General features: G+C 41.1%; 1 protein-coding gene across 1 annotated transcript in view; it reads right to left on the bottom strand.

Moving 5' to 3' along the window:
- Positions 1-304: 304 nt before the first annotated feature.
- The window catches only part of Cr2 (complement component (3d/Epstein Barr virus) receptor 2), a 35,019-nt gene continuing 10,102 nt past the window's right edge, over positions 305-25,221 (bottom strand). Inside the window, exons 5-26 of the mRNA XM_013017337.1 lie at positions 24,618-25,016; positions 21,559-21,735; positions 21,374-21,476; positions 20,719-20,804; positions 19,294-19,683; positions 16,902-17,090; positions 16,717-16,816; positions 16,325-16,407; positions 15,217-15,624; positions 14,243-14,419; positions 14,071-14,161; positions 13,708-13,784; positions 12,478-12,885; positions 11,783-11,852; positions 11,372-11,454; positions 10,494-10,883; positions 9,387-9,572; positions 7,965-8,150; positions 7,140-7,163; positions 6,379-6,454; positions 3,744-3,852; positions 305-857 (exon numbers count right to left, since the gene is read on the bottom strand). Coding sequence (XP_012872791.1) covers positions 3,759-3,852; positions 6,379-6,454; positions 7,140-7,163; positions 7,965-8,150; positions 9,387-9,572; positions 10,494-10,883; positions 11,372-11,454; positions 11,783-11,852; positions 12,478-12,885; positions 13,708-13,784; positions 14,071-14,161; positions 14,243-14,419; positions 15,217-15,624; positions 16,325-16,407; positions 16,717-16,816; positions 16,902-17,090; positions 19,294-19,683; positions 20,719-20,804; positions 21,374-21,476; positions 21,559-21,735; positions 24,618-25,016 — 3,797 coding nt within the window. The 3' untranslated portion in view covers positions 305-857; positions 3,744-3,758. The remainder of the gene's footprint in view (positions 858-3,743; positions 3,853-6,378; positions 6,455-7,139; positions 7,164-7,964; positions 8,151-9,386; positions 9,573-10,493; positions 10,884-11,371; positions 11,455-11,782; positions 11,853-12,477; positions 12,886-13,707; positions 13,785-14,070; positions 14,162-14,242; positions 14,420-15,216; positions 15,625-16,324; positions 16,408-16,716; positions 16,817-16,901; positions 17,091-19,293; positions 19,684-20,718; positions 20,805-21,373; positions 21,477-21,558; positions 21,736-24,617; positions 25,017-25,221) is intronic.

Raw genomic sequence — 25,221 nt, 5'->3', positions numbered from 1 at the left:
GAAATCATCAGTGAGGAGAGTTTTGTTTCTCAATAGTTTAAATAATTGAATAAAAGGAAATCAGCATCGACAACTAGTATCTAGTGGGAAAGAATGGATGGATTGGAGGAAGGTGTTGGCTGGAAAATAAGGATGAGTCTTGGGAGTGTAGGTTGAATTTGTGAATTGGAGTTTGGCAAGAATGGTCAAGTGTTTTATATCCAGAATGAATAACTATTAAACATGATCTCTAGAAACTCTAAGATTATGATTATCATTCAAGAGTTTATTGACTCCAGAAAGACAGAGTCACATAAGGCAAATCTGTTTTTAAACAAATACAATTTATTTTAACGGCTTATGTACACTTTATGAAATTACATCCTACCAACTACTGAAGCTCATGAGAAAACTATGAAGTATCTAACAGTCTAATCGTACACTAAATAGTTATTTATTATTATTTTTTTTGTCAGTTGTGGGGCTTGAACTCTGGACCAGGGTGCTGTCCCTGAATTCTCCAGCTCAAGGCGAATGTTCTACCATTTGAGCCACAGCGCCACTTCCAGCGCTAACTATTTATAAGTATAACTTTACAACAACTTCAAAACCATGTGCAAATTGAGATTACCAAGTGACTATGACAAAGAATATTCAGTGTCCTGAGAAATATTCCAACCAAATGGGACTAATTAATCACATCAGAGAAGGCAGCTGCTATTAAAAATAAAGCCAGTGTTCCCAATAAGGTGTGTCCAACATAGCCATACTTTATCAAAAGGCTTCCGGTGGATCTCAAGTTGAGCTTCAGAAATTCTTGTACCACACCCAGTAGAAAGCTGGGCTCCATCTGGACCATCTAGCAAGGTTTCTTTGTTCTGGAGAATAAGTGCAAAGGGAAAGTTTTAGCTTATGAAATCATTTCACTGATGTGGAGACCACAGAGAGAGACTTGCTGATATTTGAAGGAGTTCTTGAGTTCATGTGCAGTTGGATCCCAGTCCAGGAGGCACTGAAATAGATCATTTCTGTTCAGCAGGAATAGCAGCAGTGAAAGTGAAAGTGTAAATAAGGAAGGCCTTAACGTTCAACCTACAAGTCAGCTAGAATGTTTGTAAAGCTTCTAAGAAGCTATCATTCTGTTAAGAAGTACTTCTCCCTTGACATGATCTAGAACAAATATATAATGCTAAATGAGGGAGAATGGAAGAAATACTCTATTTCTTACTTGTCTATCAATTCTATAGATGTTTATGCAATAGCTTTACTACGAGGCCTCACAGGTTTGTATTTAAGGACCCCTGTGCCACGATGATCCTCCGTTTCCCTCTTCCTTTTTCTACAATTCCCTGGCAGCGAGCAGCTCTTTCTTCCTTAATGGCCACAAGGGGTTTTTTGTACCTTGCTATGGTACTTAATCTTTCACTAGGACACACACAAGTCTTATTGGTCTTAGTGAACTAAGGGGCAGAGGTGGTTGTGTAGGAGAAAGCAGTCTGAACTTGAATTCTTGACTTTGTCCCAGAGAAAGTTTTCAACCTTAGTTTTTCTCATCTTGCAAATGAATCCTGTGTTATCTGGAGATAACAGCCATCTTTTCAAAGCGGTGGTAAGGGCCAAATGAGGCAAGGCATGAAAGACCCACAGCATAACGCCTGCTAAGGTAACCTTCCAATGAATAATCCCCAGTTTTTCCATGGAACTTCTGGCAGACCGGTCACAGGGTCTGTCTCCTTGTTCCCTAGCAACATACTTAATCCCTAACATCTTTCTCAACTCAGCTCCGTTCTGGAAACAGAACCACTGGAAGAGAACTTCACCATGTGCATTTCCCATCCCCCTTCCCACCCATCTTTGTCTATGCCCTGTGTTCTGACTTCTCTTCTGTGACTCAGTCTTTGACCATTTCAGGGCAGTGACTCAGTCTTGACCATTTCAGGGTAACTCCTCTGTTCAAGAAGCAGGTCTTGCATTCTCTAATGCAGCCAAATGTTGCCCCAGCATGTTTCCTTCTCCCCTGCCTTCTATTATATTCATTAAGTGATTAGATCATTCATTACAATCATTAGATCATTCCCTTCAGCCTATAAAAACCACACTATATTTAATCATTCTTCAGAATTCTTTCCCTTGACTTCTTATTTATTTTTTCCCCACTTAAGTCATGCTATTGCTCTATTTATCTGGTCCTCCTGATGGGAAAACAGGGAGGGAGGTGTCTATGTTAATATGTACAATTTCTCTTCCTTCACTTCCCTCCCCCCACCTCTCTCTTGGTTAGACATGGAGCTTGAAATCTGGGCCTGCACGCTGTACCTAAGCTCTTCAGCTCAAGGTGAGGGCTCTACCACTTGAGCCACAGTGCCATTTCTGGCTTTTTTGAGCAGTTTATTGGAGATAAGAGTCTCTTGGAGTTTCCTGCCTGGGCTGGCTTTGAGTCACGTGGAGGCTGAGATCTGAAGATCTCAGGTGTGAGTCATTGGCACCCAGCTATCTTTTTTGACTAATTGGTAACACTTGACCAAGTTGGTTGTTCCTTCCTCTATAAACTTCTCTCTGCACTTGACTTTAGCATATCTTACTTTGCAGCTTTGGCTCAAGCTGTTGCTTCCATTCTTTATTGGTCTCTTCTCTATGACTTTAATATTACAAGAGCCAAGGCTGAGGGCTTAGATTTTTTTTCCTCCTTGTTACCTCCTAGATGATCTTCAGATCTTATTTAGTTTATCCATATGCTTACAAGGTCCAAATGTGTATGTGCAGCCTGGCCTATTGTTCACAGCGCAGAGCTAGCTATGCATCACTGGCCTTCTCAACACTGAGCTGGATGTCCATGAGACATCTCACGCTTAGCATCTCCAAAGTCTTAAGTCCCGATTTCTCTTCCTAGCCTCACTCTTCACACTCAGTTATCTAAATGACAACTCTATTCTTCTAGATGCGTAAGCCAAAAATGATGCCACCAGCGCAGCTTCACGGATGCCTCTCTTTCTCCCTTATATTCTGGTAAACACCATCTGCAACTCTTATTATTATTATCTCTAAAAGAAAATGTGTGTAGAAGCTGCCAGTTTCTTGCCCGAGTTATTGTAATTGATTCCCCATCACGCACCCTTGCTCTCCTAAAGTCTCTTTCTCACACAGCAGTTGAAGTGATTATGTAGCACTTAGGCTCAAAACGCCAAGGGTTCCCATGTCAGCATCCAAAGTTATTAGGACAATCTAGCATTCTCTCTACAATCATTACCCCTTCTCTCAATCATTACCTCTTCTCTCTCTGATTGGATTTCTACCATTCTCTTCCTTGTCTATGATATGCTTACTGGCCACCTGAGGGGTGCTTCCAACACATCAGGCACCCACCACCTTCTGGCTGTTCTTTCTTTTTGGAGTGCTCCTTCTCAACGGAGTCACATGGCTGGCCCTTTGCTTCCCTGAAGTCTTTATACAACGCTCAATTTCTCAGTGAGGTCTTCCCTTGTAACTGTCTTTTTCTCTGTCCCCTTTGGCCTATTTCTCTTCATAACAGTTCTTATTTTCTTTGTTTTGCTCTTAGCCATTTTATTAGTATTTGTTGAATGGACAAATGGGTTTAAAAACTAAGAACACGAGTTGACAATAGTAAGTATGCAAATGATTAATGCTCTGGCATGATGATTGACACCTGTGAGATAGAACCATATATATCTTTAGTAGTTATTGATTAAAAATGAAGGCAGTCTGGACATAGGCATTAATAAAAATATTTCAGGGGCATTAGATACCAATTTGTCTTCTTCTCAGCTTGCTGGGTTGTACGGATCAACAGAATACCCGTCTCGTGTTTCTAAGTGAAGCACTCCTTCTTTAGGCTTTGCATTTGTATAATAATGGCTAAATGGAAGAAATAAGAAAAAAGGTTAAAATGATCAGCTTTATTCCTTGATCATGATTACGATAAAGATGTATCTGTTGTTTGTCATTTTCCCAACTTTTAGTACTTTGCACAGATGATTTCATCTTACTGTCTTTAATATCTTATGAAGTAAATACTGTAACTTCCTTTTATTTAATGGCACATGAGAATAAATAATTTGTTACTTTGCTAACTGCCCATGTCAGAAGCAGGTGGTAGATAGCTTTATTCCATGTCTAGGATGACTCTTAAAACTAACAACAATGATCCTCAAATTGAAAGAAGAAAAATTGAAAAAAGCAATTTTTATTTTAGCATGTGATCATAATATTACCACTGTGGGATCAGTTTTATATTACAATTTAAAAGGAAACTTGCATATTTGATGTTTAAGTTGAAATTCTCATATACTGATACAGCACTGAAAACTTAAGACACAAGACACTGTTTTAATTTGATTCTTCAAAAGCACATGCATGTGTGTGTGTGTGTGTGTGTGTGTGTGTGTGTGTGTGTGTGTCCATCAGTCTGTCTCTGTGTGTCTGTGTATATTGATGGGGATAAAGCCCAGGCTTTCGGTCATGCTAAGAAAACACTCTACTATTGATCTCCATCCATAGACTGGCTATACTTCTAAAACCACTTTAGCAGAATTAGTGAAGGACAATAAAATGTGATTATAGTATCATATAGGGCTTTGAAAAAACCAGTGAGGAAAGAAAACTACTGCTGAGGCAACCTTACACCATGTCTCATACTAGCATATTTAAGAAATCAGTTTATAGGAGGCACATTAGGAATCATACAGAAGGAAAATTTTAGGGCCCTGTGAGATTTAGGCTTTGTTAAAGTAACTTAGATAGCCTAGAAAAGAATAACACAATCTTTTCCAAATGTTTGTTTTAAAAATACTTAATTTTTACAATATTGATTCTAATATTTAATTAAAATTAAAAATTTTAATTTTAAACATTTAAGCTTTTAGTTAAATATTTAATTATTTAAATCAAAGCATTTAAATATAGTTTTAAATATTGATTTTTAAGTGTTTATTACTCCTCTATTAAAAGGGTTCTAGAGAGCTCAAGTGTCAAATATTATGTCAATTATTAGAAAATAAACTGAAGCTAGGCTCTGGTGGCTCACACCTATAATCCTAGCTACTTAAAAGGCAAAGATCTGAGGATTACAGTTCAAAACTAGCCCAAGCAGGAAAGTCTGTGAGATTCTTATCTCCAATTAACTACCAAAAAGCCAGAAGTGTAGGTGTTGCTCAAGTGGTAGAGCACTAGCTTTGAGCCCCCAAACTCAGGGATAGCTCTTAGGCCTTGAATTCAAGCCCCAGACTAGCACACACACACACACACACACACACACACATACACACACACACACATACACCACCACCACCACCAAAAACAACAATTACAACATAAATTAATTAATTAATAAAGTAAAATAAGTTAGAAAATGTAAACAAGAGAACAAGACAGGAATTTACTATCACATATATGCTCTGTTCATATCAGGGCATTTAAAGACAGTATATGGATAACAAATGAGCAAACGATAATAAACATACTGGAGCTCTATGAAGTGTTTGCATTGTAAGCATTTCTAAACTTTCAGTGTTCCCCACACATGCAGTGGTCTGATAGCAAAGTTAGTAGTAGCATGAAGGAAAGAGATAGAGACCACAGTTTCTATTTATTTAAACTTTTAATTACTTTTAGCCAAAATTATTCTTCTAGCTTCCTGTGGGGAAAGTCATGCAAATAACAGACTTTTTTTTTTTGAGACCCTTCTTTTTCTTGAATTCTATGGAACAGAGTGGTTTTTTCCTGCTCAGTCTGGTCTCATCCATCTTTTTTACTTTGTTACTTTTTCTGTTCTTCTTAGTGTCAAGGCTTTCGGTGTGATACTGGTGACACCTGCCTGATCCCACGCCCTTCCCCCAAGTCCTCCATCACCAAACTCAGAATATAGGCTAGATGGAGCTGGTTATGTTTCTCCATGAGCTGTTCCTCTCTTCTCTTGGTGAGACACTGGATCACCATCACAGGAGTTGTTCTGTGTACCCCTAGCTCCCCACATCCAGTGAGTCACTAAGTCCTGGAAATCCTAATCAGGTCAACAGCAAAGATACCTCTTACCTGTGTGCCTCCTCCTAATCCCTGCCACTGCTCCCTTAGTGGAGAGCTGGATCCTACTCCGGCATTTGAAAATGCAAATCTGAAGACTTCCCTGCCTGAGATCCTGAAGGACCAACTCAGCTCCCTGTCATGACATGCAAGTGTATGGAAGATCTGCCTCATGACCTGTGATCACCTTCCTGTCAGAGTGCATATCCTACTACTAGGCTTTGTGAGTGAGCCTAATGTGGGGGTAGTCACGGTAGGTACAGTTCAGTAGCTACAGAACAAAAGAAGACTAAATAGACACAGTCACCATCTCTCTTCAGATCCCTATTTCCCTAGCAACACACACAAGGCTTCTGAACTTACCGTCCTCTGTATTTTATTATCATGAATAAGGCGATGACAGCCAAGACAATAAGCAGTGCTGAACCGGCACAAATACCTGGAGTGGCGGGGGGGGGGGGGGGAGGGTGGGAAACGGTGAATTTCAAATATCACAAGAATATGACCTATTATGAAGCGATTGTGAAGGCTATACCTTTTCTCAACCAGAAATGCTGAATTCCTGGAGGATTACAATTGAACTTAAGATTTTTTTTTCTTCCTGATTTGATCCAGTTCATTTAATTGCTAAAGTACCAAGCTCATGACCACAGATTTTCAGTCAAATTTCCATAGAGCTTCTCTGTTCCTTTCCATTTTACTTGTAATATTCCTATCACTAGGTTGAAATTAGGCACATAGGATGCCAGGATCTCGTGATTTTATCTAACAACATTTGACTCTCAGTGACAAATTTATTTTGCTACAACATCGTAAGGCTGCTGAATTCAAAAGCACTAAATCATGCAGCAGGGATTTAAATACCAAAAGCTAATGAAGATCAACCTTCTAACTTAGGAACCAGTACTAAATGGCGGTTTAAGTCAGTCCTCCAGTGCTATCCTAAAGAAGTATTTTGTAACATGCATGTTCATTAAAATATACTTAAAATACCAAAGAAGATCATATACAGTGGGTTAAAGTGAAAAAAAATATTAACAGGAAAAATATGGGGTGTCTAATTGTATATGTATTTATGAAACATTGTAATAACAGCTTTTGTCCAAGTGCTTAGGGAAACTTACCACCAAGAATCGGAATCAATGATCCTAAGGAGAATATAAAATAAAAACATCAGTTGTAGTGTCACTATCCATTGTCCCCCAAGTTCCTTTATCTTCTGATTATGTGCTGTGAAAACACTCAGCTCCCTTCCCAGTCTGCTTATAAACTATTAAATCATTGAGTTATAACAACTTTTTTTTGATTGGTCGTGGGGCTTTAACTCTGGGCCTGGGTGCTGTCCCTCAGCTCTTCAGCTAAAGGCGAGCGCTCTACCATTTGAGCCACAGCACCATTTCCGGTTTTCTGGTAGTTTATTGGCGATAAGCATCTCAAAGACTTTCCTGCCCAGGCTGGCTTTGAACTGCAATTCTCAGAACTCAGCCTCCTGAATAGCTAGGATTACAGGCGTGAGCCACCAGTGCCTGGCTATAACAACTTTTTTAAAAAAATTATGTAATAACTCATTGATTTGTTTTTCACTTTAGTTAAGTAAGTTGGGGGGAGTTCTGTATGGGTAAAAAGCCAACATATTCAACTTTATAATTAGTGATTTTTCAGGATAGAATGCAACAAGATGGGAAATCTCTGCTACAGCTCTTTACAAAATGGAAGACTGTTAATTTTGTTTGCATTGCTTGCTTTTCTTAACTGAGCTCCCCTCTTTTGATTTCCTTTTATTTTTGTCCCTCACTCTCAGAAAGATATACTTTTTCTAGAATAGATACCTAGCTTCAAGATAATTGGTTATAATTGCACTGGTCAAAGACCTGTGCTAATTGAAGTCTTGGGAGTCTCAAACATTGTACTTGACTGAGACAAACATCCGTGAAGTACCCTGTACTTACTTGATCTGCAGACCGCTAGGGGAGGGTTCCACTGGTGGTCACCCTGGCACTGGCTCTGGGGACTGCCATCCAGGGTGTACCCATCTTCACATTCCAGGGTTACTATAGCTCCATACTGATACACTCTCCCTGGCTCCAGTCCCTTCTGAATTCCATTGATCTCTTCAGGAAAGCTACAGTTTACCTCTGCAATGAAAGGTATCTAGTTGAAGCAGATTATAGTTCGTTCTTTTACCAAGAAAGTAAAGTTTCTCCTAATGGAAAGCTTCCTGAGACCAATTTATTTCATTCTCAGTATGCAAAGTGTCTTCCAGCCACCTGTTTCAACCACTTGAAGATAATTTAAGCTGGATTGGTTTCTTTTTGTGTGTGTGCCTCTATGTCTATGCTAACAGTTTTGGATATTTTGAATGTCTTCTTAGAATGGGAAGTATCATAATTACTGTTGTTCTGCACTTCTAGTCTTACTCTGTGATTATTCATGTGCATACATGCTTTGTTATTTCTTCTTTCATTTGTTCAGCGTAGAGGTCAATAGTATAAGATCGTTGATTGGAATACTGACTACCTCCTGAGCCAGTTACAAATCTCTCTATGCCACAAGGACCCCACCCATGAGAAAGAAATAATAATGGAACCATCTTCCATGGAACTTATCAAGGTTAAGGTAAGGCCTGTGCATAATATCTAGCATTTTGTAAAAAGTATTCTAGAATATTAGATGTTAACTTACTGCTTGTATTTCCTATACTTTGTTGGGAAAATGAAAATCACTTTCTGAGATTTTTATACACATTTTACCCACACTGCCTATAAGAGCAAGTGAACTCAAAATGCTTGTCATGTTCTTGTAATGGTGTTTTTCATATGCACTTATTGCAACAGTCACTATAACGTGAATACAATCTGTGCTTTAGTTCAGTTTATAAAACCAACTTAATTTTCTATATCTGAAATGACTCCATAAGGGTCAGTAGCTGGGCAGAATATGACAAAAGGCTTTTTTGTGTATGTGTGTGCTGATCCTGGAGCTGAACTCAGTGGCTGGGTGCTGTCCCTGAGCTTTTTTTTGCTAAAAGCTAGCATTCTACCCTGTAAGCCACAGCTCTACTTCTGGCTTTTTGGTGGTTAATTGGAGACAAAAATCTCAAGAACTTTCCTGGCTTTGAACTGTAATCCTCAAATCTCAGCCTCCTGAGTAGCTAGGGTTACAAGAGTAAGCCACCAGTGCCTGGCCAAGTCATTTTATCTTATTTTTTAAAGATACTTGGATGTGTTAATGTATTGATTTAGTTCTATGCATTTGATAAAGTGAGCCATTACTCTGATGATTTTAAGTTGGAAGTGCTTAAATGAACATATCTATTTGGGAACAACTTAGTACACTAGGAAGAATAATATCAACAGAATTAGATGAAGGACCTTTACAGTAAGGGGCAGGCTGGCTCCAGATTCCCTCATGAGTGCAAACACGGAGGGCCTCTCCCACCAGCAGGTAGCCTTGGTCACAGCTGTACCGGATGGACATCCCGGGAGAAAACTGTGCTGTATTTCCACCAGTGTGATTCCCCTTGAAGATTGTAGAGGGAGACTGACAGCCTAAGAAAGCTTAGAGTGCAAAAAGAAAAGATCTTTAGGTCAGCACAAGGGCATACTTATGCCTATTGGCTAATTAATTGTTAACCAGAGACATTCATTCCAACTAGAGCAAGCAACGCTGGGCAAACAGGCATTTCTTGTATGCCATGTATAATCCGATGAAAAGTATCAAAATGAAGTTAAAACATCAGTGGCTGTGGACCCCACCTAGTGTAATGTTTTTCCATTTAAATAGAGATCAGGCTGCAGTCCAGGCTTCATTCAATGCCCCCAAGAAGCAGGAAGTAAAACAACCCAATGTAACAAATTAGAAAAGTTTGATCCTAAGTTCTAGCCACTGGAAACCTCACTGCAAGTTCACTGTAAAGTCCTGGAATGTAGAAACAGATTTCCGTTCATATAAGACCACTGTGCTGATTAAAAGGAGTGGTTCTGGGAACTGAAATCAGTTGAATTCTCAAATGGCAGACTCAGCTCTAGAGAATCACCAACAGGATCAAAGATGTCCCCGATGATAATGGACACTACAAGAAATGCAGTTCAGTAGCTTTGAAGGCGAATTTCATTTTCCAGATTATTCACAGGTCTTTTCACTGACACAGTAGCCTTAAATATCAAAATATCAAGCAATGTTATTGTCAGACATGTGCCTAAAAAAATTGAGATTTTTTCCCCTCCAAAATCTCAATTCATAGGAATAGTAAAATTGGAGACCCCATCAATTTGGAAGCTAACATCGTCTTTTCATGTGCTATTGCTGAATATAATGAGAAAGGAATGGTGGAAAACACGATCCAGATAGAAGTGAGAAGAAGGAAAAAGGCATCTGACATAACATTATAACTGCTTTGGCTTTGAGATGATTTTCCTTAGGCTGAATACAAGTGCATATTCAACACCCTTCTTGACTTCATCCCTTCAAGGACTTACCCATTTTGATACATGTTGGTATGCCTGGTACCCATGTGTTATCTGTGTGACATCTTATCAAGTGACTACCATTCATGAGGAAGCCAGGATTGCAGGCCACATGCACTATATCGTTGTGGGAATAGGTAGCACGTGTCTTATTGAGTTTGTATCCGTGTTTGACTTCTGGGTTAGGGCAGTGAGTTACAGGAGAGCGTAAACACTGTGGGAGAGGCCCACTCCAGGATCCTTGTCCTTTAGAATCTTTGCTGCACTGTAGATTTTTCTCTCCCAGAAGATAGAATCCCGGGTCACATTCATAAAAGACTTTACTTCCATATAGGAATGGCTCTTCCACTGTGCTTCTGTACTTCCCATTGGCAATCATGGGAGGAGGCTGACAGTGAATAACTGCAGAAGAGATATTAGGGGATTCAACTTCATCTAGTACATCCAAATGTTTGCATTCAGGCACAGATATCACCATGAAACGCATCATTACGTTACACAATTGTCTGTTCTTTGGAGCCTGGATTATAATGGTGTTGAAAGACTCCATTAAATGTGATTGTGTGAGCAATGCACACTCATAAAACATTCCAAAAATACATACACATACTTGATTTTTAATACAAAAAATCAGAAAATATGATAAAATCTTAGCAGGTAAGAAAGACAATGATGTTTTGGTATCCTGAAAATATAGGCTACAATTTTTCCACATAGTAAAATGAGCAGATATATAACATCTATTCATTCTTTCTAAACAATCTGTTTCCCAGTATTAGTGTTAGCCACACACTAAATTATCACAGGTTTGCCAATTAGCTCTTCAGTGTCTTGCCCTCTCTAACATGTCAGGTGTATGGAGAGTTCCCTCCCCCCACACCCCGGTTTACCTGTACAAACAGGAATCTTTTGAAACCAAACCCCATTCTTAGTATCTTGACACTTCTCATGAGTATAGCCAGTCATTTGGTACCTACAGAGAGACAGATTATAATGTGCTTCCTCTTCCCCAGATCACATTTCTACCACCTAGCCTCTTCAAACCCCAAGTACAGAGGTACTTCTACGTAAGAACGTTGACAGAGACAGACTAAAACCCATGTTCTTGTAAGTCAGTCACTCACATCAAAGCCTTTCCTATATCAAAAAGACATGAAGGAGTCAGAGTTGGAACCTAAGGTGGCTGCTGGCTGTGTGTGCTGAGGAAGGACCCCTGGAGGGGCTGCCTGACACAAGCTTTGGTGGAGTTAATACACCATCCATAGTGACTTCTTTCTCGGCATGCATTGTTTCACACTTACCCATCTTGACAGGACGTATTCACTAGTTTCACAGGTGAACCACGTGGAAGCTGCACAGGTTCACATCCTTCTGGAAGAGCAAAGTTGGAGTTACTTATAGATGCATCTCAGCAGAAAGAAAGACAACTCTGGAGCCAAAAGTACCTTCGCATCATGGGGCCGGACTCCACTGTCCTGAAGGCATACAGTGGATGGATTTATTTCCCACAAGCATGTAGCCAGGGTCACAAGTATAGTCTACAGACATCCCAGACACAAAAAGGATCATATTTCCACCTGTATGCCGACCGTGATGAATCTCAGAAGGAACCTGGCAGCCTGGAGAGAAAACTCCCCACGTAAACACAGAGGGATTTCAGCCTTAGAACTGCCAGGGCACAACATAATCTAAAACTCTGAAGCCAAGGCTAGGGTAGCTTTCATCCACCATGGAATGCTTTCTTCTCTTGTGAAGAAATAAGTCCCTTTAGAAAGCTTATCTCATTATCCATCCTGCGTATATCCCACATCCCAGGGGGTGGGCATTTGCATAAGGAACGCACACTGTGTACAAGGGAACAATGGGAAGGTAGGAAAGTAGCCCATGCTCCTTTTCCATGGCCTTTTGGTATGAGTCTAGCTTTGGGTGGAGATAACAAACAAGTATTAATAAATAAATGCTTTGAAAGAAACTCCCATTGCATTTTTTTTCTTACCTTTTTCACAAGTTGGTATATGAGGATCCCAGGTGTTATTGGCTTTGCAACGAATTTGGCTGCTGCCATTCAAAATGTAGCCAGGATTACACTTGATGGTTATACTGTCATTGTAGACATACGAGGCGTTCTTGACAGATGTCGTGTATCCATTGTCAATGATCACCTTTGAGCACTGGACCACAGGGAGCCTGAGTCTGCAGAGGGGAGCTGGACTGCTCCAGCTGCCTCTCACTCCGTCCTTGCTTGTGCATCGGATGGTACCCTCCCCGATGAGGTCGAATTGCACTCCTTTCTCTGGCCCAGGGTTACATGTATACGTGACTGTTGTCCCATAGGGAACATCTTCTGAAGTACTTCCTGTGTGTATCCCATTATAGATAACAGGGGGTGGTGAGCAGGTGATTTCTAGAGAGACAAAAAGATACTGTAGAAGTTTGTTCACATGAAAGAAGAGAAGAGAAGCTGGTTATGATCCAGGGCACGAATGGATTTTCCTGATGGGAGTCATATCCAAGTTCATTATGTATATAAAACACAATGTAAGCAGATTCCAGAGGAGAGAAACATCTTCATTAAAAGTGAATACGCTGATCAAGTTCATGTTACATGAGGCAGTAAGGCCCAGGAATCAATTGCTACTGAAAAGAAGAATTTTTTTAAATAACCAATAGGGAAATGAAATGTCCTTTTTTTTTGTAGTATAATCTCTTTGCTGTATGATAATCTATATGGTTAGCAAGGAATATTTGTTGTTGAATGAACATCTAGTTAGCAACAGGCAGCTTCATCATTCAGAAAGTAGGGACAGTACCATTTAATTGCAAGAATTTTGGTTCCTGTAGATGTAAAGCTGAGTGACTAGAATTCTAGAGACTCTATGTGAGTTGCTTAAGGTCAAACAGCTATGAAGCAGTAGGAGAAGAATCTGAATCCAGATCCTTCCTTAATCACTAAAACTCCAATGTATCCCAAATGAAGAATAGTGGGTGAACACATATTCATCATCATCATTAATATCACCCTAAACCACAGCGAGGTATTCATTTAGCTGGCGAGAATAAAGGGGTGAAAATAAAAACACAGCTCAGCTGTGCAACCATAGCTGCTGACAAAGTTAACAGAACAGTATCAAATGCATGAATCCCCAAAGCCTGGCTTAACACAGACAATTCCCAGGGAGCACACAGTTCTCAACCATTGTACATCCTGACATTTTTTGCTACTCACCTTTACAAAGGCGAATCTCTACAAACCAAGGAACTGTACCTTGACACAGTTGGTAAGCACTCCCACTCAATCGGGACCTAGAGATAAAGAGTCAGGTCATTCAGCAATGTGGGTCACAGGAAGCTAAGCAAAAGCTATTGGCTTCCAAGCAGACTGAACACTTTCAGGACAAGGTGAAATAGGAAAGCAACATCATCATCAACAACAGAAGGTAGCCAGCTTCCATACCATCCATCCATTGTCTAGTTTCCATGCTTGGAGAACTAGTGGGGTCCATAGTCCATGAGTGAAAGAAACCCTTACATAAGAGATCGCAGTGAGCACTGATAAGCCCATTCTGACTGATATTCAGTCTTCACTCACCCTTCACCACAAGAAGCATTAACAGCTGGTCTAATGAACCGGTCCTTGGGTTTTGTAAAGAGTTGTGGTCCTATGGGTTTACACTCTGCCACTAAGAAAAGAGACAAGGATGAGAAAACCAACTCAAGGTAATCTTAAAGCCAGAATATCAAGTGTACTTGAGGTCTGGTACCTTTGCATTGGGGGACAGCAGGGGACCACGTCCCCTCAGGGGTGCAATGTATGGATTCTTCTCCCACCAACACATAGCCAGGGTCACAGCTGTAGTTTACAGATGTTCCTGGGTCAAAGCGGACCATGTGTTTCTCTTCTTTTTGCCCATTGAGAATTTCAGGAGGGGCCTGGCATGCTAAAGCAAAGGAAAAATACAAAAATCCTCTTTTAATGTAAACCACCGAAACCAGGCGCGGTAGATAGATCATGCCTCTAAGCCAAGCTACTCTTGGAGCTGCTCATTCTCAAGCTGAGATCAGGGTAGACAGACGTGAAAGATTCTTAGCTCCAACAAACAACAACAACAACAAAGATGGAGCCAGGCAAGAATGCAAGGCCCCAAGTTCAAGTACACACACACACACACACACACACACACACACACAGGTGCACAACAGAAAGAAACCCAAAGTAATTGGCATGAATGTTAGAATTCCATGCTGGTGCCAGCTGCCTGGCACAGAGGGGCATCTCGCAGTAATTTTTGAACGTGGCTTTCCCCTCTGTCTGGTTTTCCTTTCTGTGCTGAAGCAGTTTCAGATCTTATTCAGTTTCCTGTTGAGTGTAACTCCTCTCCTCTCACCTCCATTCTTAAAGTGCCATCTCAGATGCTTTGAAGGGGCTTCTGACATAGCCCTGGGTGAGGCTTTGATGACTTGGCTTTTAAGAAATCAATGTTTAGCACAAAGAAGTGGTCTCCCCGATTCTTTCTGTCTTTCCTAAAGAAATGGACAACTTAGTGATCTCTAACATTTTTCCCTCTGAGCATCGAAACAACAGTGGAGATGGTATGAAGAAAGCACGCCATAGACATTAGTGTGACTGAGCCTACTGGAGCTGGAAAAGGCCCTGTTTAAAGTCCCTTAGCTCTGCCTCTTAGCTCTTTCAAAGCCAGGCATCCGTAGCACCTTTGCTGACTACTGGAACACCTACCCTTTTCACACACCGGGGCTGGTGGCTCCCATATTCCTTGGGCATTGCACCGGACTTTGTTGCTGCCCTTCATGGTGAAGTCAGACTCACAGGCGAACACCACAGTCTCATTATAGGAATATTGCTCTTTCTGCACAGATAATGTCAGGCCTCTGAGAATCTGGGGATGTGAACACTGAATGGCCGAAGTAGAGAGTTCACAGCGTGGGGCAGGGGCGCTCCAGCTCCCAGACATCAGGCTCCCCGCGGTACAGTGGATAGTGCTCTCCCCTACAAGGACAAACTCGATTCCTCCCTCTGGGCCTGGGTCACACGTGTAAGTGACTCTACTTCCATAGGGAAAACGCACTGAAGAGCTGCCTGTATGTCTTCCATTGAGGATAGCGGAAGGCGCTGGGCAAAGGATTTCTAGAGAAATTGCAGAGAGATACAAATGATCACAGACTGCAGATAAGAAGGCCCTAAGTGCTGCTGGGAACTTCCTCACATACTAGGTTCAAAGGCAATGATATTTTGAATCTGGAATGAGTCCAGCCAGGCAGCTAGCTGCGATGATAACTTGGAACTTCCTTTCTGAGTTTACCTAGTCTGGCTCCATCCATTTCTAAGATCTGCTTTGTGTGAGTAACCTGGCTGTGTACTTAGCATGTCTATGTAGTTGTGTTTTGTTTTTTGCCCTGGGACTTGAACTCTGGGCCTGAGTGCTATCCCTGAGCTTCTTTTGCTCAGGGTTAGTGCTCTACCACTTGAGCCACAGCATTACTTCTAGCTTTTTTGAGTAGTTTATTGGAGGTAAGAGTTGCATAGACTTTCCTGTCTAGGCTGGCTTCGAACCATGATCCTCACATCTCCGCCCCCTGAGTTGCTAGGCTTACTGATGCCCAGCTCTATGTAGTTTTGAGGGAAGGAAAAGCTTAGAAACTCTTCCTGGACTGGAGGAAGTCAGAGAATAACGAGGTCAGGTAGGCTGATACCATGGAGGCTGTCAGTGATATCATAATCCCTAAAGATGTTAGTTCTTTGTTGTGAGCCTGTATGATAACAAATGTATGTGGTGTCCTGTTGAGCCTCTGAGATTCCTTAGAAACCAGTGAGTTACCTCACCTACCTTCACAGACAGGCTGTTTGGTCCAAACAGCTTTTTGTCCAACAATCACACACTGACTAGAAGGTTGGCCTTTTAACCAATACCTGCAAAGAGAGGGTTGTCGTTTTGGAACTGTTGATAGTTTGTGCTGAAGAACAACAGCCTTTACTTAAAAATCAAAGACAAGTTCACTTAATCTCTGAGCACCTACTCTTTCTATCAGCGCCCTCTCTCTCTCTCTCCCCTCCCCCTCCTCCTCTGGGCCTCCCTCTGTCTTACTCCCCTTCCCTCCCTCTCTCCCACAACCCCACTCCAGGCTCTTCTTACAGAGATCCCTTCTTTCTACAGGCTTCATGGTTTATACTGTGTGTGTAATCCAAATGAATGAAATCTCACTCCTCCCCTCCACTCACCCTTCATTACAGGTGAAGCTCGCAGTTACACCAAACCGAGGACTTGCAGGTGCCTTTACCTTCCCGTTGGGAAATGGTCCTAGAGGGTCACACTGAGCCTCTAGAAAACATCCACACATAAGAAAGCATACCAAATAACAGAACAACAACCCAATTTCTTCAACTAGATTGTGATTTTAGGGTACCTTTGCAAGTGGGACTGTCTGAGCTCCAGTCTCCTGAGGATAAACACTCAATAGTCTTCTGTCCATCAAGCAAGTAACCAGGCTGGCAGCTATAAGTCACAGATGACCCTGGGGCGTAGTGGCCAGCCTTTTGCCCTGTGTGATACCCATGACGGATCTCAGCAAGTGGCGGACACTCAAGCGGGAAATCTTTATACACATCAGAAAAAGAAGCCATCAGATAATACAGCCTTCACAAGCTAAATGCTGACATAGAACCAAGAGTTACATAAATGGCATGTGGTCTATGTATCGCTGTTCATCATTAACTTTCAACTCAGCCTTTAAAAAATTCTCTTGGCAGTACCAGGGGATTCAACTCAGGATCTAATACCTGAGTGCTCTACCACGTGAACCATACCACCAGCCCCTTGGTTATTTTTGAGATAGAGTCTCACTTGCTGCCCAGGGACCTGGACTGTAATCCTCCTTGTTCTTGCCTGTGCCTCTGGGGATGACGGGCCTGTACCACTGCACCCAGCCACTAGGTTACACTGTAGTAACAGATACATGCCATTCTACCTACCAGGTGGTGGGGATGAGAGCTCATGAACGTTTATGCCCCGGCTGGCCTCTCAGTGTGATTCTCTAATCTCCACATTTCAAATGACTAGGTTTACAGGCTTAAGCCATCATGCTCAGCTCTGAATTGAGCCTTTAAAGGTCAGACATTGTATCATTGTATCCATTTCCTGTCATGATTATTGTAATGTTCTTATCTTTGATTACACTATACTTTGGCTTGAGAAAAAGATTAATTGTTAAAAAGGCTATTTTCATCTCAGATTTAAAATTGTTCTCTGGTCCAAAAGGTACATGTTATCATTTAGAGAGTTATATTATCAGACATTAGAATATTGTTTATTGGCTTTTTATATCTGGTGTATATGCATATGTAGATGTATGAGATGTCTATGGATATCATATATATTACTTTAGTCTTGCTTCCTTTATTTAATGATACAGTGTATTTGATGTCTGTAACATCTCTTTTATGTCAATACATAAGTCTTATTTATTTATTTCTTTGTGCTGGTGTACTAAGGCTTAAATTCAAGGCCTCAGTGCTCTCCATAGCTATTTTGGTTAAGGCTGGTATTCCACAACTTCAGCCACAACTCCACTTCTGTTTGTTTGTTTGTTTGTTCTGGCTAATTGGAGAAAATAGTCTCACAGACTTATCTGCCCAGGCTGGCTTCATCTTAGCTTTCTGAATGGCTATGATTATAGGCATGAGCTATGACAACTAGCTCTCAGTCTGTATAAAGGCTTGTTTTTCCATACAAGCCAATTTGCATCTACTTTAAGATCCCCTTCCTCCCAGATTATCCATCCTTATCTCTATTGATTGATCAACTCATTAACACATAGATGGGATCCTGTTTTTGAACAAGTTAATATTTTCTTAGATCTTTAATCTACTTAAAATTTCTCAGCATTGTTCTTTATTAAGAAAATTAAAATACTTCATTGTGTTGGTATAACTTGTACCAAACATTGCCTGTATCTATAGCATTAAATGTAGATTTGGATTTAGAGTTTTTGTTAGCCATACAACCCACATCAAATGAGAAGGAAATAGAAATACACAATGACTGTACTTTCAAAGTCATTTGATTTGAGATATGACAGCTCAGGAGATGACGTGGGGGAAGAGTAGATCTCTTGAGGACATGTTTGCTAAGGCCACAGAAAGCACAGCCCTGCCTTGGCCAGACTATATTAACAGATAAACATAGATGAATGTTATTTCCCTTGGTTGTCTTTTTGGTAGTAGATTCCATATTTCCTCTTATTTTAACACTTAGATATATAGTTTAAAGATCACCCGGTTAACTGCTCCCATTCTTGGGAAACTTTTCCCATTCAATTATGAGATAAATTCAATTAAATTTTCTTATACTCAAACTCCTTTTCTCATTTGATCTTTGTTGTTGATTTTTTCTATTGTTGTTTGACTCAGGGCAGGCGCCCCTATCTCTGAGCTTTTGTGCTCAACGCTAGCTCTTTACCACTTGAGCCACAGCTCCACTGTGGGCTTTTTTGATGCTTAATGGGAGTTAAGAGTCTCATGGACTTTCCTGCCTGGGCTTCCTTCAGACCACATTCCTTAGATCTCAGTCTTGATGCTTTTTGTTTTTGTTTTGTTTTGTTTGGAGGGGCAGTTCTATTCCTCTACACCGAAGAAAAACCAGGAGGCTATGATGTTCACTGTTCCTCTTGTTTCCCCTTTCTGCCCGTATCATTCATATGGGTAGACGGTTCTCTTAGAGGAATGGAAAGCACTCTCTGTCCACAAAGGCAGGAGCCCCATCTCTTGAATGGGTTGTGTTTTCAAGTGAGTTATACTTACCACTCTCACAGGTTGGCACTGGTGTAGGTCCCCATGTGCTATTTGCTCGGCACCAGACAGTTTTGTTTCCTTTCATGGTAAAGTTGGTGTGACAGGCAAATGTCACAGAACGGCCATGTGTATATGATGTCCTAGATCCTTCCTTCTTGTACCCTCCGGGCACTTTGGGCTCGGTGCACCTAGCATTTCTATTGAAATATTCACACGTAGGAGCAGCTTTGTCCCAAACTCCAGTCACGTTGTCTTTACTTATGCAAAAAAGCGCCTTTTCTCCGATGAGGCGAAAGACATTTGGGCAAGAGTATATTACAACAGTACCCAGAGATGGGGTATCAGAGACAAGACTTTTCCCACCATGTTTGATAGGAGGAGGAGGGTCACAAGAAATCCCTGGAAAGTAGGAAAAGGATTATATAGGGGTACTGATCATTGCAACAAAAGGACTCACATTTAAACAAAAGATCCACATCACTCTTTTCACAAGCAGAAATCTGTGGGATTTATTTCTGACTCATAAAGACTGTTCATTCCCAATCTCCTAAATTCTTACCTCCATGTAAACTGTCTTAATTCAACAATGATAACAAACTGGTGGTCAATTTGAACAATGAACAAAAGATAAACTTGGCACATGAGAATAATAAATTCATGGAATGTTAATGAATTTCAAATTCCCACTGTCTTTCAATAGCTGTATGACCTTAGGCAAGTCGTACCCTCACGTGTGGTAAGCAGCCAGCAGGACAAAAGAATGTGAAGGGCACCATTACAAAATCTGGAACATATCTGAAATTCAGTGCCTATTTTAAACACATACAGGACTACAGGTAGCTTGACCACTTTTAGTTCTTCCCATAAAGACACACTGCAGGTGATTTTGTCATCTCTTAATGCCAGGCCCCTTTGAGAAAGAAAGCTATAGAAAATAAATAGAAAATTTGAATCATGACCTCATATCCTTTATTTACCTATCCCAAAGGGGCATGAAGGATATTAGTTACTAATAGCTACCTTGGTGTGTGCACACCTTTCCTGGGTAAGTTTCAGAATGAAGGGAAGCTTGCCAACTTCCACATTTCCTAGTTATCCTCCATTTGGCTCTGAGAGGAGCTCTTCGGTAGAAAAATGGCATATGAAGACACAGCAAACTTTTCAAACACATTAGTACTAGGCTCAGATTCAGTAAGGGTCACCTTCAAGAGTCCTTACTGTTATATATATGAAATCCACAATACAATATGCCATTTAATGTGCGACCCATGAAATGCTTTCAACCTGCATTCTAAAACACAGACAGAGGAGAATGGCTTCTGTGTGTTCAAAGTATGCACATGGGTGGTAGGATATAGTCAACACACGTGTGGAAGCACTCACAAAAACCAAGAGGCCACGATTTATATTTGATGAGTTTTGTTTTCTACTCACATTCACAGACAGGAAACTTATTATTCCAGATTACTGTCACTCCTTCTGCGACACACTGACTAGAAGATTTGCCATTTAACCGGAACCTTAAACAATAAGGGTAGCAAATCATCACAAGGTCCAATCGAATCTACATTTTAAAGCATTTCCAGCTGAAGGGAAAACGTTACTTGTGACTCTGCTCAGCAACACGACGAATTCAGACTAGGTAAAAGCACAGAGAAAACAAATCCTAGGAGCTGTATTCTTTTTTTTTTTCCCTTTAAGTTATCTCTTGCATCTGTGACATCCAAATCTCAATACACTCTTGACTAACTTGACACAAACATCCTTAGTTCCTGGAGAAGAAAACATCAAAGATCTTGTTTCACAAGTTAACCCCCAAGGAGTTTATCCTACTGAACCCCAACCACAGCTTGTTCTCCTTAACAGGAGCCATCACTTCTGATCCAAAGTTTTCCCTTCCAGATGAAGAACACACTATTCCCAGTCTGGCTGGGAAAAAGCAGAGAAGATTTGATTAATTGACAGGCTTCTGAGTCATAAAGGATGAAGAAAAGGACAGAAAACAAATGAAACCATTGGCTGTCTTTCGAGTTCATACTTGGCAGTGTGTAGCTATGGGTGGGCATTCAGGCTCTATCCTCACACTCACCCTGAGTCACAGACAAAGGAAACCTCTGCCCCAAGCTGAAAATTGGGAGGGAGCAGCACACGGCCATTGGGCAGTTGGTTGGGAATGGCATCACATGATTTCACTAGGAAAGAAAAGACAAGGCTAGCATGGGAAGAATCGGGAAACGGTTGAGTTTCCTTTGGATGGAACAGAGCTGTAGGCACCTTCACATCTCGGGGCGGTAGAACTCCAGGTTCCCAAGGATGTGCACTGAACAAGGTTAGTTCCCACGAGAGTGTAGCCGGGCTCACAGCTGTAGGATGCTTCCTGTCCAACTGAAAAGAACTCCTTATCCTTGGTATTAGAAGTACCATGATGGATACTCGGAGGTGGCAGACACCCTGAGAAAAGAACAGGACCAGAACGAGTCCTTTTACTTCTGAAATGAAACGTTCTTCTCTACAGCTCCTAGCCTGCTTGGGGTTGGTAGGATGAGGTAACCACGCTTGAGTAAGGCTCATGTACATGACGCTGCTCAGTCCTGCTGAACCACAACGCTGTCTTTTCCCTGCCTTGATCTAAATCAGGAATCACCATGCCTGCCATTCATCGTTCATCTCCTGCATCTCAAGGGCCTGAGATATTGTTTCAATAATATAGCCAAGGGAACCAAACTTGCGTAACACATCTTCTCCACCTAAATCTAGCTCTACCTTTCTGCTCCCCAAACAAAGTGAAGGAGATTTCTGAGCCTTGTGAAAGGCGTTCCCGATACTGCCAGGTTTTTAGAAAGTCAAAAATTCTACAATAAGAGGAGAGAGGGGGTAAATGGTGGGCATAGATTTCATCTGACTACTCGCCTTCTTCCAGAAGGGTTACATTATCGTTGATATGGAAATGTTTAATGTGTAAACTATTTTGAATCAAATTCTTATTTCAGTTTCTCCCATTGAGATGGCCAATAGGATTGAGAATTCATTATATTCTCATTTAATCTAGTTGAGTCATTTTTATATCTAATTACTGGCTTTGGCACTTATTTATATTTTCTAATGGATATAAAATACCTACTTATGTAATACCTAGTACTCTACAAACACATGAATACATTGTATCATATTCTACTTAGGGTAAATTCATCTATCTTCTCAAACTTCTATCATTTCTTTGTTGTAAAACCTTAATTTTTTTCGTCTAGCCTTTTTTTTTTCCTTGTTGTTGGTCATGGGGCCTGAATTTGGGGCCTGGGCACTGTCTCTGAGCTCTACTGTTCAAGGCTAGTGCTCTACCACTTTGAGCCACAGCTCCGCTACTGGTTTCCTGGTGGTTAATTGATTTTGTTTTAGTTTTTTTTTGGGTCCAGTCATGGGGCCTGAACTCTGGGCCTGGGCGCTGTCCCTCAGCTCTTCAGCTCAAGGCTAGTGCTGTACCACTTGAGCCACAATGCCACTTCCAGCTTTTTTCTTTTTGCTTATGTGGTGCTGAGGAATCAAACCCAGGGCCTCATGCATGCAAGGCAAGCTCTCTACCAATGAGCCACATTCCCAGCCCAGTCTGGTGGTTAATTGGAAGTAAGACTCTCACAGCCTTTCCTCCCCAAGCTGGCTTTGAACCATAATCCTCAGATCTCAGCCTCCTGAGTAGCTAGGATTGCAGGTCTGAGTCACCAGTGCCCAGCTCTTCTGGCCTTTTTGAAGTACACAGATTCATTATCATGAATCACAGCTGTGCTACTGTGCAAGACAGCACACGAACTTATTTCTTCAATTTGACTATAACGTAATGCTTGTTCATCAAGATCTTTCCTACTGCTCTCCCCAGCTTCTGTTCTTCTATGAGACCACCTTTTTTAGATTCTACATGCAAGTTGGTATTTGCCTTTCTGTGCTTGTCTTATTTCCCTTAATATAATAAGCTCCAGCTCCATCCATGTTGTAGTCAATGCCGGACTTTCACTCCTTTTCATGGCTGCCTGCCATCCCATTGTGTGTATATATGACATTGTCTTTGATTGATAGACACTTGGTTGTTTGTCTTTCATGGCTCCTATGAACGATACTTTGGTATACAAGAAAGTGCAGTGATCTCTACAGTGTACTGATCACATTTCACTTGACATCTATCCAGAAGGAGCTTTGCCAGGTCATGAGGCGGCTCTCTTTATGTTTAACTTTTGGAGGAGCCCTCATACTGTTATTCATAGCATCTGTACCAATTTACATGGTCACCCACTGTGTGTAAGATTCCCTCTGCTCCTAATCGAATCCTCCATTGTCCTGGCCTTACTTTGTCTTTCTGATTAGCAGCCATTCTAATCAGGTGAGAAGATCTCATTATGGTTTTGATTTGCTTTTATCCTCATGACTCATGCTGTCGAGAATTCTTAGATAGCTCTTGGCTATTCCTTTGGTTTCTATTCATATGTTTTAAACTGAGGTTATTTAAGTTTCTTTGCTACTGAGTTATTTGAGTTCCTTATGTTTTCTGGATAGCCACCCCTTGTTATGTAGCTTGCAGATACTTTGTTCCATTCTATATGTTCCCACTTTATTCTATCATTCCTTCTGTTGTGCAGCATTTAGGACCTCATATCTACCAGGGCAGTGCTCTTAACTGGAGTGATGAGCCATCTCCCCAGTTCTCTTTGTTTTAGTATACTTTCCAGGTCAGGCCTCACAGCTTTTATCCCTTACCCTGTCTGTCTGTATCCTCACATTTAGCTTATTTTTTGAGATAAGGTTTCACTAACTCTTTTGACCTGGCTACTCTCAAGCCACAATCCTCCCCTCTCTGCCTTCCACACGTTGCTGGGATTACAGGTGTGCGTCACAATGCCTGTCCCCTGTGGAAGCCTTTTGGTTTGATGTACCCCTATTTTCCCATGTTTACTTTCATTTCCTATGTTTTGGGGAGTTGTTTTCCAAAACCTTGTAACTGATCCCAATGACCTGAAACAGTTCACCTATGTTTTTTCTAGCCATTTTGTATCTTACATTTTTGAGCCTTCAAGTTATTTTGACAGCTTTGTAAAAAAAAAAAAAAACCCCAAAAGCTTTACTAATTTCCCTTACAACAACACAGATGCAATACTGTTCCACAACAATAAAATTTCTTATCTCTTCAACACTTAGATATTACTTCCCAAATTCATTTTCAAATTCGTTAGCCACGAAATTCAGCCGTACATAACTTTCACGATCCTACTATGCCTATCAGCACCTGTCCCTATTCTGCCAAAAGCCTAATTTTATTTTAAGAAACCCAGAGTATCAGCTCAACTTACCCTTGAAGCAAGTTGGCAGGGGAGGGTCCCATTTGCCATTTGGTTGGCACCAGGCAATGCTGCTGCCTTTCATAGTAAAGCCAGGCTTGCACGCAAACATCACTGAATCGTTTAAGAAAAATTGCCATCTAAATCCAGATTCCATCTGTCCGTTTTTAATTTCTGGCCTTGGGCACTTGACTAAATCAATGCACTGCGGGGGTGGGCTGCTCCAGATGCCAACTTGATTGTCTTTGCTGGTGCAATACATCGATTTCTCACCCACCAGATCAAACAGCTTTTCCCCATTTCGTCCAACGCGGCAACGATATGTTACCACACTTCCAAAGGGAAAGACTTCTCTACTGATGCTGGAGAAGGTCCCGTTGGAGATGGATGGGGGTGGCTCACACAGAATAGCTTAGGTGGGGGCAGGTAGGAAAAGAGAAGGCATTTAGATGTTATAATTCCTGAGAACTTTCTCTGCACAGGCTTCCGCTGAGCCTACAATTGATCGATTTTATTGAACTTTTGTATCCTGAGCTAAAAGGTGATCCTAAATGGAAAGGATCCAGGTAGGAAAATGCATGGGACTCTGAACGATGAAGCCTCTAAAGGCTGTAGA

This window comes from Dipodomys ordii, unplaced genomic scaffold (assembly GCF_000151885.1).
Source record: "Dipodomys ordii isolate 6190 unplaced genomic scaffold, Dord_2.0 Scaffold35, whole genome shotgun sequence".
In the NCBI taxonomy this organism is placed as follows: domain Eukaryota; kingdom Metazoa; phylum Chordata; class Mammalia; order Rodentia; family Heteromyidae; genus Dipodomys; species Dipodomys ordii.
This window is presented reverse-complemented; position numbering and strand designations above follow the sequence as displayed.